We start from the raw sequence: 16,465 nt of genomic DNA on the forward strand, positions 1-16,465 counted from the left end.
ATCAGATTGGCCCAACCTGAGTCATGTACAATCTCCCTGGGACACATACATTTATCAGGATTGAGCCATCTGCTCATCCCTGTGGCTGGCTGGGTGGACAGTGCTGGGCAGCCAGGGGTGGCCATCACTGAGATCTACCATGGCCCTTTCATGGATGGAGCCTGGACACCCAAACCTTGCTGCAACCTAAGGAAAGGACAGTCTGCAGCTAACTGCTCATTAGTACTACTGGGAAACCAGACAAGCATTGAATGAAGGAACTTCCTTTGATGTAGAAGCTAGGAGGTTCATTCTGAGATAGGGTCAGGCCAACCATTAATATGGTAGTTACAAACAGTCCGTGCTAATGATGGGGAAACCACCCCCTTAAATGAGCATGAGCAGAGAAGGGTAGCAGACACTTACCATTTTTCGCCTGCACCACGTGGCATGTGGGATCTTAGATCCTTGATCAGGGACGGAACCCACATCCCCTGCATGGGAAGTGCAGAGACTTAACCACTGGGCCTCCAGGGAAGTTCCTCAATGTTATCTCTTGAATGCTCTCACTGTCACGCACCCAGTTTTGTTCAGGTGGATCTGGCTAAAGGAATGTCCAGCTGTCCAGACACCTCTGCCGGGCTTTCTGCTTCAAGTCAATTTCTTGCTGATTCATGTCAATATATGGCAAAAACCACTACAATATTGTAATTAGCTTCCAATTAAAATAAATTAATTAAAAATTTCTTATGGAATCCCACGGCAAACTCAGCAAACAGGTTATTTGGAGATCTCTGTCTATGGGTCACAGGGAGTGGAAGGAAAAAGGAGAGGGATGGAGTCATGACAAGGCTGAACTCTACCTGAGGCTGAGACCAGGGGCTCTCAACCTGGAGATGCTGGGCTGGCCACCAGGGTCTATGAATACTTGTCCTTGAATATAAAAAATTTAGTGTTCATTTCCTACAGAAAGGATTCAGGGTTTTCATTAGGTTCTCAATGGATATAGCCCCAAATGGGTCAAGAACTGCCATTTAATTTTATTATAATTTTTTTTTTTAAGAACTGCCATTTTAATAGAAGGTAGCTCAGCTTCCAGGAAACGGCAGAGAGGAGTCTGGGGATTTTTTTTTCTTGACTTCCCTAGCATTTCACTGGCAGGGGCAGAAGTAAGATTTCTTATCTCTACTTCAGTTCCAGTATTTTCCAAACAGAGCTAAAGTCACAGAACTCTAAGCTCCTTGCAGAGTCCTGTGGGGTAGAGAGACCTGGGCCCAAGATCTGATGAGGCAACTTACTAGCAGGTGACTTTACCTGGATGAGCTGACTTCATTGTTGATATAGAGAGGACAGGCACTCATAGTCATATGAACTCCGTTACAGTAGATGAAACAATGAGCACAGAGAGCTCTCTACTCTCCATCCCATTAATAACCAAAGCTAACAGCATCCAGCCCTTATTTGTCCTAATAGTGCTAAGTGCTTTTTAGGTTTGCTATACCACTTAAATCTTCTCAAAAATTCTACAGAGCAGATGCAATTATTATTCCCATTTAATTACAAAAAAAAAAAAAAAAGTAAAAACTCAGGGTGGGAAGGAATTGAGCTCAAGTGCATCCTCTTAACCTGAGGCCCCACCTCCTCCATCCATCTTCCCAAGCACGCCATCCACACACATAACCCAAGAAGTCGCCAAAATAAAGCACTCAGAGCGGGCTGCAGGCTCTTGCTACTGAGTGATATGGATAAGGGGCACCTCTTACACTGAGCCCCTGGGACGTGTCAGGCATGTGACAGTAACAATTCCATCCAGTTAAACTCCTTAAGGAGTTTTTTTTTTTTTTTTTTGGCTGAAATGGGTACCAGTTGCAGCATGTGGGATCTAGTTCCCTGACCAGGGATTGAACTCAGGCCCCCTGCATCAGAAGTATGGAGTCTTAGCTACGGGACCACCAAGAAAGTCCTGGGGAGTGCATTCATCAAAGCTCTCGTGAGAAGCACCTGCTGATGTCAACTCTGCTTTTGCTCTATGCGACAGACTATGTGGAAGGTGGGCCAGTGCCCAGGACCAGTTTCAGGTCACAGTATGGTCATGAGATGAGCCGGGAAGGATGACGTGCAGACAGATCATCTTTACGAATGAGAGGCAGCACTGGTCCAAGGTGATGACTCAAGCCAAGGACAAACTACAGAAGAGACTGGATTCACAAAGTTTTTACAACTGGTATTTATTTCCAATCACTCCCACTTCTTCACCCTGAGTGGTCCCATTATATCAAGGAAGGGGCACTGGCTCCATGAAGAAGGGGATGAATTCCCATTTTCTACGCTCAAAGGCGGTCCAGCAGGGATGAAGGGCTCGGGAAGGCTCTGGGCTCAGGGAGACGGGCACACTGCGGGGGCCCTGCCCTGTGGGGTTGGTCTGGCTCCTCCGACAGAGCAGCAGGACTGTGGACATCGCCTGCCTGACTCCCTGCACGTGTTCCAGAGCAGAAGCAAGCTCCGCCAGCAGAGTGAACACTGGACAGGGACTTACTAAGACAAGCACCACAACCTGGGCCTGAATCGCCCACTCAGTCAGGCAGAGGCAGCTGACCCAGCCAACGCTCCCTTCCTCTCCCGCCACAGCGGTCCTGAAGTCCCCCCACCAGGAGCCTTGTGGGGACAGTGGCTTCTGCCCACCCGCTTCAGAAAGAGAAAAAGGAAGACGAGTGAGGAGAAACGCGTGGGGGCCCGGCTGCTTCCTCCCGACCCAGCTGCTGCGCCTTCTGGATGCCAGCCCCTCTCCTGCCGGCTCCCGACCCCTGCGGCGGGCGCTGCGGGGGCCGCCATGTGCTGGGGGGCAGTGGGTAGGGCGTCGGGGCCCGCAGGCCGCCTCACTTGCTGGCCACGGCGGACAGCTGGTCCCGGATGCGGCCCAGCCCATCTAACATCGTGTCCAGCGTCTCCTTACTCAGCTCCACGGTGACGGCCGACACGGAGGGCCTGTCCCCACACAGACTGGGATCTTCCTGGATCTGAGAAGAGAACGTTTCCCCAGAGTCAAGGCCGCCTCTCCTCAACCCGCAGGCCTTACCTGGTTCTGGTGAAGCTCTGAGGAGAGGCTCTTTGCTCAAAGTCACGAGCGCTAGTCCTGGAGTTACCCAGCAAATGGGGGCAGGGCAGGAGCCGTCTCAGGGGCTCCGAACAGGAATCAGAGAAGCCCAGGCTCCCCCACCCTCCCACCCCCAACTCAGCGCGAGTGAAAAACACTGCCTGGGTGCGTGCTGGCACTTCAGGCCAGGGCTCCACGGGTATGTAAGAATCCACCAGGATGCAGGAAAAATATTACAACCTCGAGTTACATGTGTTTGCATCTTTTTTAAAAAGTTGTATCTTTTTTAAGTCTTACACTAACAGTTAAAAACTTAAGTTGTTAGAGGCACCCTTTATTTTCATTTTCTCACCGGTGTTGAGTTTCTGGCTGTCTGCTGGTTAACTAAATACAGCATTACCTTATCTAGTTTTAACTAAAAACTGAAAAAAAAAAAACCAAAACCCTGTAACTGTTAGTTGCTCAGTCGTGTTCAACTCTTTGCAACCCCATGGACTGTAGCCCACCAGCCTCCTTTGTCCATGGGATTTTCCAGGCAAGAATACTGGAGTGGGTTGCCAGTTCCTTCTCCAGGGGATCTTCCCGACCCAGCGATCGAACCTGGATCTTCTGCATTGCAGGCAGGTTCTTTATCATCTGAGCCACCAGGGAAGCCCAGGTTTTAACTAAACAAACCCTAAAAATAGGTATGTGACTTAAAAAGACTCCTGAAAATAACTGTGAAGATACCACCAATGAGGCAACTGCATGTGAACAATAAAATGAAGAACTGACATTTCTCCAACTGCTAATAGGAGCCCCTGTTCAGCATGGTACAAACAGCGACAGCCCCCTTAGTTTGGACAAGAATTCAGTCAAGTATACCACACTTACCAAGAAGACAACTTGACGTTTCAGTGCGTGCTCCTATTGTTAAAGCCAAACCTTCCTGTTTAAGTGTCAAAGGTAACCTTTAGGTTCAGCAAATTATTTTTAAAATTTGTATCTCATGTCTGTCTTATTTTTTAAAAAATATTTCTACTTTTGGTATAGGTTTTTTTATGACTGTACTATGCTAATTCAAGTATACTTTCTAAATAAACACTCTGCACTTTAGGGGTGCTACAATTTCTTAATTTATGGGGTTAGGGGCTTCCCTGATGGCTCAGCAGGTAAAGAATCTGCCTGCAATGCAGGAGACACAGGAGGTGCAAGTTTGATCCCTGGGTCAGGAAGATCCCCTGGAGAAGGGAATGGCTACCCACTTCAGTATTACTGCCTGGTAAAATTCCATGACAAATGAGCCTGGTGGGCTACTGTCCAAAGGGGTGCAAAGAGTCAGACACGACTGAGCGACTAAACACACACACAGAGATCCCGTGATTTTGGAGACTGGCATTTCCGCTGGTCTGTGGGACACAGATCCTGCATGCCCGCCCCCCTGCCTTCCAGTGAGCATGATGGTGGACATACCTTCATCTGGAGCAAACAGGTGGGGACGGCCATGCGGCTGATGCTGTCTGAGGAGGTTTTGATGTCCACCCTCCAGTCCAGGTCCACCAGGCGCGGCAGAGAGACTGCAGGGATACAGCTGAGCTCAGCCCTCGCACCACCGAGCAACCAAGCCTTTACAACGGGCAGCTCTAAGGGCTGCACACATGTAAGGCCCTTAGTCCCCATAGCAAGGCTCTGAGGGAGACAGAGAGATGGGACCCAAGACCCCACAGCAAGCCCTGGGCCTTCCTGACCACTGCTCATGGCCCCCGCACTTGTTATAGTGTGGACTCCTGGTGCACAGCACGTCCAGACTTCTGCCTGAACACCCAGCCCTCCAGACATCAAGGGCGAAGGAGGAATGAATGACACCACTAGAGAAGGTGAGGCCGTGGCCTCAGTCTTGGGAAATGTGTAGCTGTGCCAACAGCAGAAAGAGCTTTTGTTTGAGAGACCCACCGGCTTGGCTTCAGTATTCCTGTTTATCCTCTAAGCCTCCGTTTGCTCATCTGTATAATGGAGATGACCCCCACCCTGTTTACAAGGTTGCTGGGAGGACTAAATGAGCTAATGCAGGCCGAGTTCTGCAGCACTGTGACCAAGTTTAGTGACCATTTATCAAGCACCCAGTTTTATTCACTCTTTCACAATAATTTCAATTACGGTTAATTTGTTTTCTAATGGAAACACAGTCATTGTAAATACTTTCTGCTTTGGACATTGGGTTTTGTTTTTTTTTTTAACAACATGCCTTATAATCAGAAACAATATTAAAAAGTAGAATTAAAAAGAAATGCAGAACCACCACTGTTGGGTTTGGGATTGGGTTAATTCACTTTGGTTTTAGTTAAAAACTCCAGCAGATTCAGGGTTAGGGCTGGGGAGGAAGTGGGGTAGGGGAAGAGGCAGGTTCCTTGGTACTCACTCTGACTCGCTTGGGCTTCAGCTCTCCAAGCAGATCTGTTTAGGGAAAGATGAGAAAAACAGAATGGAAAAGGGATGCCAACTGAGTCTTCCGATAATGAGGCCTGTGGGCCTGGGCCTCCGCTTCTAGTGACCTTCAAACCTACAATCCCCTCCTGACAGGAGAGGACCACAGAAATGCCGCCCTCCAAGGAGCAGCTGTTTGTTTTACAGACTCGAGTGATGCAGAGGCCACAGGTAATCAGTTTTCACGGCTTAGGAGAAACAAGAGAAGGCTAAATGCCCTGTAATCACATTGTACTACTGTTCTCAGAGACAAAACAGAAAAGGTCAACTCATCCTTTGTTACTAGGCAGCTACACCATGTTGGCACCTTACATAAAACACACCCAGACAGAACTAACGTTATAGCAAATCACGCCGCAGTGAGGGGCAGAGTCAGAGTACAGTGTGGTTACCCGTGAGAAGGTTTCTAAATAAGCAACAAAACCCTTGGTAAGTAAGTGTTATCCGTTGTGATTATCTCAGAGGTCTGTTCAAGCCTGTTGCTAACCAGTAGTTAATCAGTTCTGCTTAAATTGTATGTACTGAAAAGGATTTTCCCAGCTAGAAAATGTACAGATAATTCACAAAAGAAATAAAAATGATCAATAACATGAAAAAGATATTTAACATCACTAGTACCAAAGATTCATGCGAGCATGCTAAGGCACTTCAGTCATGCCCAACTCTTTGCAACCCTTTGGACTGTAACTCTCCAGGCTCCTCTGTCCATTGGATTCTCCAGGAGACAATGCTGGAGTGGGCTGCCACGCCCTCCTCCAGGGGATCTTCCTGACTCAGGGATCGAACTCGGGTCTCTTGTGTTTCCTGAACTGGCAGGTGTGTTCTTTACCACCAGCACCACCTGGGAAACCCAGTACCAAAGATAAGTAAATTGAAATAAGGTACCGTTTGTCATGCGTAAAACTCAGAAGTAAAAAAAAAAAAACAAAACACTCCCCCAGTGCAGGTGATGGTGTGGGAGAGAGGCACACCCACATCCTACTGATGGAGAAGTAGTTGGTGCAATCTTTCCAATGGCTGACTTGATAATAAAAAGCCAAACGTCAGTATCACCATTTACCAGCAAGGAAATAGTTAAGCACAATGTGGGCAAAGGTTCCCCAATAAAGTGTTCACTGAAGTGAAAACTGCCAACAGCCTCAATGTCTAACACTAAGGTATCTATTAACTAAATTGTACATAATTTCTTCATATAATGAAATACAGTTAGCCATTAAAAATAATACTGAAGGTAAATATTTATCACCCTGGACTATCATTCACATTAATACTGTGAACTGAAAACAAGCAAGTTATAAAACGGCATGACACTACTGTGTTAAACACAAAAGCAAAACAAAAATCCCTCCCTCTCTGTGTAAATGGAAAAAGCACACCCCTCGAAAAAGGTCTGCTGTTCAGGAATGAACACTGCTAACCCTCTGGGTGGTGGATTTAATGGTTTTCTTCTTTTTTGCTTACCTGTGCCTGCCTTTCAAGAATGAGCATATTTTATCTAGAAGAGAAATTAAAACATACCAGCATTATAAGAAACTCTCAAGAAATGAGCACTTACACGTGTTCCAGGATGATTTTTGTCAGCAGGTTTTTGAGGTTTTGGTGGAAATTTTCAGGAAAGAGTGCCAGAATTGCCTCGGCGGAGGAGAGGTCACGGAACACGGCCAGCCTGGTGAGGCGGTGCAGGGCTTGGAGCAGCTGCGGGGCAGACGGGGAGCCTGGGCGGTGAGGGGCACTGGGACAGGGGACAGGGCGCCATCCCCTGCTGGGAAGAGGGCCTGCTGCATGCTGCCACTGTCACTCACGCTGGGTCTCAGAAGTGCAGAGGCCCTGGGGGCCCAGCCGCTGATGCCCACGTGCCTCAGCCCACCTCCAAGTTCACTTGTTGCTTAGAGGACATGCAGCTGCCCGACCAAGGATGCTATCAACCTGCCAGAAAGTCTCTCTGCTGGTGGGCAAAGGGCTAATAAAGCCCATTTTTTCCCTGGTGCACAGACTCCGACCTTAAGCTAACTTTCTAGCCTGTTCCCCTGGTAATGTCAGAGAAGCGGCAAGTCAGCTGTGTTACTAGGCAACGCTGCACTGGTCCCTGCCGCTGGACCGGGAGGCCTGTGGAGACACCAGAGCCCACGGTTTGGGCTTCCCTGAGTGTGGTCACATGGTCCCTGCCAGTGCCCAAAGCTGTGCTTACTGCACTGGTACTGGCTCCGGGGGAGTTTGGGCTTTTCATCCAGAGTGGCTGGAATGTCACCTCCTTACCCCTAGCTGTCACCAGGGAGGGCGAGGAGAGCAAAGAGCTCCAGGCTGGCTGTGCAGAGCCCCCTGTGGAAGGAGTGCCTGGCGCTGCCCTGCTAGGACATGGTCCAGGTTCCACCCCGTGTCGTTCCAAGTGCATGTGTAGCCAAGTGTGGCCTGTCCTCGTCTTGTAAGTATCACACTGCTTAGCTGAACCTAACAAGATGCTCTGGAGGTAATTTTCTCTGCCTTAGGGCTTTCTCAGATGCCATGAGAGGTTGCTCAGCTCAGAAAAGCACAAGTGTGGTTTTTGTGCTCACTGTCTAGGTAACAAATCTGAAAAGGAAGTGGTCAAGAGCTCTGATTCTGGGTATAGTCTTCCCATCCATGCCTCATTTATCATAACAATGTGAAGGTTCAATGACAATAGCTTTTTGGGAGGGCGGAGGGCATAGTTGTTTTACAATACTGTGTTAGATTCTGTTGCACAACAAACGGTATCAGGAGAAGGAAATGGCAACCCACTCCAGTATTCTTGCCTAGAGAATCCCCATGGACAGAGGAGCCTGGCAGGCTACAGTCCATGCGGTCACAGGAGACGGACATGACTTAGCAACTAAACCACACCAAAGTGTATCAGCTATAAGTATACATATATCCCCTCCCTCTTGGGTCTCCCTCTCACCCCCTCATCCTACAGGGGTGCCTCCAGGCCACCACAGAGCACAGAGCTGAGCTCCCTGTGATACACAGCAGGTTCCCACTAAGTTCCCTAACATTAAAAAAAAATCATCTATTTTAAGTTTGCTATAATGTCAACAGACAATTCAGGGGAAAACTTCCCTTGGACGTGGCAGTGGCTGGAACGTCAATGAAGAGACTGATGAGCTGAGAAGCCAGTGGCCAGAGGTCGTTTCTGACCACACTTACTTGTTCTGCCTCCTCCTGGGTCACGGACAAGCTGGAACACGTAACATCCAAGAGGTTCTTGGAGCCAAGGGCTGAGCTGGAAAAGCTCTCTTGGCACAGCTGTCTGACAACATCTTTCGAGGAGGCCTATAAATTAATTCACAGATGGAAAAAGACAAAACAAGAAACAAACTCAGACTCTGAAAATACATTTCTTAAGAACATTACTTTGCCAACTAAGGTCCGTCTAGTCAAGGCTATGGTTTTTCCAGTGGTCATGTATGGATGTTAGAGTTGGACTGTGAAGAAGGCTGAGCACCGAAGAATTGATGCTTTTGAACTGTGGTGTTGGAGAAGACTCTTGAGAGTCCCTTGGACTGCAAGGAGATCCAACCAGTCCATTCTGAAGATCAACCCTGGGATTTCTTTGGAAGGAATGATCCTAAAGCTGAAGCTCCAGTACTTTGGCCACCTCATGAGAAGAGTTGACTCATTGGAAAAGACCCTGATGCTGGGAGGGATTGGGGGCAGGAGGAGAAGGGGACGACTGAGGATGAGATGGCTGGATGGCATCACGGACTCGATGGACATGAGTCTGAGTGAACTCCGGGAGATGGTGATGGACAGGGAGGCCTGGCGTGCTGTGATTCATGGGGTCACAAAGAGTCAGACACGACTGAGCGACTGAACTGAACTGAACTGAAGAACATAATACAGTCTTGGTCAAGACGTAACACCTAAGAGGGCACAGGACGCTTCCATTTCTGGGAAGATGATGCGGATGTACTCTTTCTTATTTTTCCTGCTACACACAGCTAAACTCCCCAGGCACTTTACAGAAATGTAAGACAACACTGAAAAGGGAGAGAAGGCAGACCTAGGGCCCTCAGACCAAGGAATGACACAGTCATATATTATGTCCTGAGACTGCAGACCTTGTTTAAATCTTCTGTTTTAGCTGGCTTTCTCTTTCACGGCTCAGGTAGCACGGGGAGTGTGTGTGTGTGTGTGTGTGTGTGTGTGTAGGGAGGATGTGGCTTCATGACTACCAAAGGAGATGACAGCCCAGCTCCCCTATTGGTTCCTGATGACACTCTAACGCAGGGGCTCCTTGCTGACACTCTAACACGGGGCTCCTTGCTGACACTCTAACGCGGGGCTCCTTGCTGACACTCTAACGCGGGGCTCCTTGCTGACACTCTAATGTGGGGGCTCCTTGCTGCCACAGCGCAGAGGCGGAAGTTCTGGCTCCGTGTAGTCTCCACTCATGCCCAGGGTGGTGGAACCCGCTGGTGGGGAGGGAGTCCAGCTGCCTACTTGGCTTTCTCTGACACTGACGGGGCCGCTGAAACACCTTGTCACAGCCTCACAAGGCGGAGTCTGTGCCCCCCCACCACCAGCCTTTGCTGACACAGTTTCCCTTTGCGGGGCCACAGTTTTTTCTGTGGTGCTTTGGTGGAGCAGAACAGTTACTGTCTTAACAGTTTTTTCTCTTCTTAAGCTATCCCTTTCTTGGTCTTTGGTAAGAGAAAGCAAATATTTGCTGGAGTTTCTTTGTCTTCACCCACTGGGCTCCTGGGTGACCCTCTTCTTCAGCTCAAAGTCTGGGACATACGAGCAAAAAAGAAAAGCCACTGTCCGATGTGGCTCTAACTGTATGTAGAAGAAGTATTTAAGATAACTATATCATAAATAAGGGACTACTTCACTCTACCTGGTAAAATGATGATAGATATTGCCACTGAGATTGTGATGTTATGTAAATAAATGTAATAAGTTGAACAAGCACTATAAGAGTTATAAAGAGAATTACATTTTAAAGCACTATAGATAAATCAAAATGGAATTCACCCAAATGGTCAACTGGTCAAATAACCCACAGCAAAATTAAAGAAACAAAAAATAAAGACTAAGTGGATTAAAACCAGGGTCCCCAACCTCCAGGATCTAATACCTGATGATCTGAGGTGGAAGTGATATAATAATAACAGAAATAAAGTGCACAATAAATGTAATGTTCTTGAATCATATCAAAATCACAGCCCCCAAACCAGTCTGTGGAAAAATTGTCTTCCACAAAAATAATGGTCCCTGGTCCCAAAAAGGTTGGGGACTGCTAGATTAAGAAATATGATCAGTTAAACGCTGTCTACAAGAAACTCCCTTAAATATAATGGCAGAAACAGATTAAAAGTAAAAGAATGAAAAAGGAGATCATGCAAGCAATCAGGAAAGCAAGAGCGGCGACATGACCATCAGATAAAGTAGACTTCACAGCAGAGAAAACTACCAGGACAGAGAGGGACATTAAATAAGATAAAAAGTTCTGTTTACCAAGAAGACGTCCTGAATGTAAGCACTCGGCAAGAGAGCTGCTAAACATGGGAAGCAAAAACAGAAGTGAAAGGAGGAATTGACTAATCCATAAATACAGCTGGACTCCTTAACACCCCTCTTTCAACAACTGATACAACAACTAGATCAGATTCAACAAGGATACAGGAGAACTCTGCAACACCATCAATCAACCTAATTGACATCTGTGGACCACCACCCAGTAACAACAGAATACACACTCTTGTCAAAAGCTCACTGAACATATACCAAGAGAGATGATATTTTGAGCCAAAAAACAAACCCTAATGAATTTAAAAGAACTGAAACCATACAGAGAGTGCTGTCAATGAACACAATAGAATCAAACTAGCGATCGATAAGAAAGATCAAAGAAATGTGTCCAAACATTTGGAAACAATAATCCACAGACTAAAGGGACAGTCTCAAGGGAAAGCTTAAAAATATATGAAATAACTTATTTCATTTATTCAAGTGAATAAATGAAAATGAAATACAACACCCCAATTTTTGGGATACAGCCAAGATGGTGCCGAGAGAGAAATTTACAGCACTGAATCCATACATTAGGAAAGAGGAAAGCTCTCAAAAAAAATAACCCAAGTTCTCATCTCAAGGACCTAGAAAAACATGAGCACAATAAACCTAAAGGAAGAAGGAAGGAAATAACAAAGAGCAGACATCCAAAAAAATGAAAACAGGAAAAAAGAGGAATCGATGGAACAAAACACTGGTTCAAACTACCACAACTCTCCCAATATAAAACTGAAAACTTGAACAGTCCTGTAACTATTAAGGCAACTGTATTTGTAATTTTAAAACCCCTAGAAATCGCCAGACTCAGATGGTTTCACTGGAGAATTCTAACAAACATTCGAAGAAAGAATTAACTAATTCTACAAAATCTTTTTCTAGAAAACAGAAGAGGAAACATTTCCCAATTCATTTGACAAAGGCAGCAGTACTCTGATACCAAAATCAGACAGAGAATATATGTAAAACCAACCAAACAATAGACCAATATCCCTCATAAAAAGAGATGCAAAGATCCTTAACAAAATACTAGCAAACAGAATTTAGCAATATATAAAAAGCATTATTCACTATAACCAGGTTGAATTTACTCCAGGGATGCTAGCTAGGTCAGTTCAGTATTTGAAAATCTATGCAGTCCATCATATTAACAGGCTCAAGAAGAAAATCACAGGATATGAATCAATGTAGAAAGAGCAGTAGATAAAATTCAACAACCATTCTTGATGGAAACTCTCATAAAACTAGGAATAAAGGGGAACTTCCATAACTTGCTTTAGAGCATCTACCAAAAAACCTAGAGACAGCATACTTAACAATGAAAGACTAAAGTTGGGAACAAGACAAAGCTGTCTGCTCTCACTACGGTTACTCCACATAGTGCTGAAAATTCTAGCCACTAAAACAAGGCAAGGGGAAGAAAGAAAAGGTTTGCAGATCAGAATGGAAGAAATAAAATTGTCCCTATTGCAGACAGCATGACAGTCTATGAGAAGGCCCAAAGAAATGTACAAAAAATTATTAGAATAAATGAGGTCAGCAGTTTGCAAATTCAAGAGACATATACAAAAATCAGGTGTATTTCTACACACTAGCAATGAACATGCAGACACTGGAATTAAAAGTACAATATCATTTGCAACTGCTCAAAAAAAAAAAAAGAAGAACTACTTAGGAATCAATCTAACAAGGTATGTACAGGACTTGTATGCTGAAAATTACACAGCACAGATTAAAAAAAATCAAAGATCTCAATCAATGGGGAGACACATCATGATCATGGATTGGAAGATCCAACACATTAAAATGATGTCAATTTGCTCTTACATGATAAACAGATTTAACCCAATTCCTATGAAAATCTCAGCAAATTTTCTCTTTTTTTTTAAGATATATCCAAGATCATTCTAAAATTTATATAGAAAGGCAAAAGAATTAGAACAGCTAAAGTAATTTTGATAAAGAATGAAGTAGGAGGAATCCACCTGCCTGATTTTAAGACTTATTATACAGTTATGGTAATCAAGAATATATGGTATTTTCAGAGGGATAAACAAATAGATCAATGGAACAAACCAAAGACCTCCGAAGAAGACCTATACAAATATGCCTGACTGATTCTTGACAAAATTGCAAAAGCAATTCAACAGACGAAACTGACTTTTCAACAAATGGTACTTGAATGACTGGATATTCATAGGCCAAAGCGGGGAGTGGGGGGGAACCTCAAAGTGTCTCACACATCTTATACAAAATTAAGGCAAAACTGGTCACAGATTAAATGTTAAAAGGTATATAAATGGAATATACAAAACTATAAGCAAAAAATAGGTGAAATTTTTGAGAGCTATGGCTTCACAAAGAGTTGTGAGAATGTATACCAAGAATACAATTCTTTAAAAAAAACCCACAGTTCATATGAGGAAATTTTTAAAAAAAAACTGTATTTCATAAAAATTAAAACCTTTGCTCTGCAAAAGCTTCTGTTACAAGCTGAACTGTGTCCCCCTAAAATTTACTTATTGAAGTCATAACTCCCAGGATCTCAAAATGCAATCTCATTTAGAAATAGGATTGCATGCAAGCGTGCACACTGAAAATATAACTAGTGAAGATAAGGTCATACATATGTGCTGAGCTGCTAAGTCGCTTCAGTCATGTCCTACTCTGTGCAATCCTATGGACAGTAGGCTGCTAGGCTCTTCTGTCCGTGGGGATTCTCCAGGCAAGAATACTGGAGTGGGTCCATGTCCTCCTCCAGGGGATCTTCCCAACCCAGGGATCGAACCCAGGTCTCCCATTTTGCAGGCAGATTCTTTACCATCTGAGCCACCAGGGAAGCCCCAAGGAACACAGGGTGAACTCTAATCCAGTATGAGTGATGCCATAATTAAAAGGGAAATTTAGAAACAGAGATGCCAACAGGGAGAACTCCATGTGAAGGTGACAGCAGAGACTACAAACATCAAATATTACCAGAAACCAACAGACGGTAGGAGGGAAGCATGAAACAAACCATCCCTCAAAGCCCTTAGAGGGAACCAATTTGACCGACACCTTGATCTCATACTTCTGGCCTCCAGAACTGGAAGACGATACATTTCTGCTCGGTGAGCCACCAATTCTCTGTAGCTATACACTAGGAAAGAATATGTGCAAACCACATATATAACAAAGGACTACACTCTCGAATATATAAAGCAGCTCAAAAGTAAAAAGCAAACAATGCAATTAAGAGTATGAACAAAAGACATAAACAGATAAAGAGATACAGATGGTAAGCACGTGAAAAGAAGTCCAAAATCCTTAACCATTAGAGAAATTCAAATTCAAACCACAATGAGATAGAAATACATGCCTATCAGAATAGCTCAAATAAAACATAGTAATGCCAATAAATGCTGGTAAGGATGGGGAGAAACTGGATCCTTCATGCACTGCTGTTGCAAATGTAAAGTGGTACAGGCATTCTGGAAATTTTGGCAGTTTCATAAAAACAAAACAAAAAACCCCAAAACATGCAACTACTAAAAGATCCAGAATTGTGCTCCTAGGCATTCATTTCAGAGAACTAAAGACTTAGGCTCAATACAAAAAAACTGTATACAAGTGTTTACAGCAGCTTTATTTGTAATAGCAAAAAAACCTGCCAATGTCATACCATGGACTACTACTAAGCAATAAAAAAGAAAAAACTATTGATACAGAGACATTACTTTGCCGACTAAAGTCTGTCTAGTCAAGGCTATGGTTTTTCCAGTGGTCATGTATGGATGTGAGAGTTGGACTGTGAAGAAGGCTGAGCACCGAAGAATTGATGCTTTTGAACTGTGGTGTTGGAGAAGACTCTTGAGAGTCCCTTGGACTGCAAGGAGATCCAACCAGTCCATTCTGAAGGAGATCAGCCCTGGGTGTTCATCGGAAGGACTGATGCTAAAGCTGAAACTCCAGTACTTTGGCCACCTCATGTGAAGAGCTGACTCATTGGAAAAGACTCTGATGTTGGGAGGGATTGGGGACAGGAGGAGAAGGGGACGACCCAGGATGAGATGGCTGGATGGCATCACTGACTCGATGGACATGAGTCTGAGTGAACTCCGGGAGTTGGTGATGGACAGGGAGGCCTGGTGTGCTGCGATTCATGGGGTCGCAAAGAGTCGGACAGGACTGAGCGACTGAACTGAACTGAACTGATTGATACATACGGCATGGATCAATCTCCAAAAAACTAGGCTCAGAGAAAAAAGCCAGTCCCTAAAGGTTGTATATTGTATTACTTCATTTATAGAACATTGTTGAGCTGAGAAAATTATAGAAATGAAGAACAAATTAGTGAATGCCAGAGTTCAGAGAGGGACTGAAGCCTGAGGGCAAGTGGGTGTAGCTCTATAAGGGCAACAAGAAAAACCCCGTGGGGATGGAAAATGTTCTGCATCTTCACTATCAATGTCAATATCCTCGTTGTGCTATCATACCATAGCTTTGCAAAATGCTACCACTGGGGGAAACTGGGTAATGGCAAATAGGATCTCTCTGTACAGGGTGTTTTTTTGTTTCGTTTTGTTTTGTTTTTCTCGCAACTGCCTGTAAATCAAGATCTCAAAATTAAAGTGCATGGGGAACTGGTAAGGCGGATCTAGCGATTACTACCCCAATGCGCCAATCCCAAAAGCCAGCCCCAGAGGCTTTTAGTAAGGCACCTTCGTACAGCACCTCCAAGTACATTGTCTTGTTTGTTTTCCCCACTATCCTGTCAAAGCGATACTAATTTTGTTCCTACTATCAAAAAGCTCGGAAAGGCGCAACCACCTGCCAGGGGTCACAGTGAGAGGCAGTGGCAGAGTCGTGGCTCCAAATCAGGGTTGGTTTATTCTCAACTCCTCCTCTGTCCAAAGTCTCGGAGACAAAGGCCCATCTTGCGCTGTCCCCAGCCCTCCCCTCCCATTTACCTTCAGTAGGCTCTGGAGAGCTGCAAAGTTCTCCGCCGTCAGCGCGGCCATCTTCCCCGAGTCACGTGACCGAGATAGGCGTAGAAGCGCGGTCACGTGGCTCCGATAGCCGCGCGGGGCATACCGGGAGCTGTAGTCCTTCAGGGTGGCGGGAGCGGCCTGAGTTGCGGAGGTAGGGAGTGGGGAGGCGCGAAGGCGGGACTGCCCAAGCCCGGAGACTCGAGGACCGTGGGATTTGCAGGACGCAGGCGCTGGATAGTTTTCAGGGGGAAAAAAATGGCTTCCCTGGTGGCTCAGGCGCTAAAAGCGTCTGCCTACAATGCGGGAGACCCGGGTTCGATCCTTGGGTCGGGAAGATCCCTGGAGCAGGGAATGGCAACCCACTCCGATACTCTTGCCTGGAAAATCCCATGGACAGAGGAGCCTGATAGGCTACAGTCCATGGGGCGCA

The 16,465-nt window shown here is 45.5% G+C and overlaps 1 protein-coding gene and 1 long non-coding RNA gene across 2 annotated transcripts; one reads left to right on the forward strand and one right to left on the reverse strand.

The window, feature by feature from the left end:
• Positions 1-1,809: 1,809 nt before the first annotated feature.
• Positions 1,810-6,519, forward strand: LOC132657886 (uncharacterized). Its single transcript, XR_009596664.1, has 2 exons — positions 1,810-3,377; positions 3,760-6,519. It is a non-coding gene; the product is annotated as an uncharacterized LOC132657886 (long non-coding RNA).
• On the reverse strand, positions 2,191-16,081 carry COMMD9 (COMM domain containing 9). Its single transcript, XM_027979633.3, has 6 exons — positions 16,015-16,081; positions 8,699-8,824; positions 7,092-7,231; positions 5,472-5,506; positions 4,526-4,629; positions 2,191-2,996 (listed from the first exon to the last, which is right to left on the reverse strand). Exons 1-6 carry the CDS (start codon positions 16,063-16,065, stop codon positions 2,856-2,858), a joined length of 597 nt encoding a protein of 198 aa, XP_027835434.1. The 5' UTR covers positions 16,066-16,081; the 3' UTR covers positions 2,191-2,855.
• Between the last annotated feature and the right edge of the window lie 384 nt (positions 16,082-16,465).

Source organism: Ovis aries, chromosome 15, assembly GCF_016772045.2.
Source record: "Ovis aries strain OAR_USU_Benz2616 breed Rambouillet chromosome 15, ARS-UI_Ramb_v3.0, whole genome shotgun sequence".
Lineage (NCBI taxonomy): Eukaryota > Metazoa > Chordata > Mammalia > Artiodactyla > Bovidae > Ovis > Ovis aries.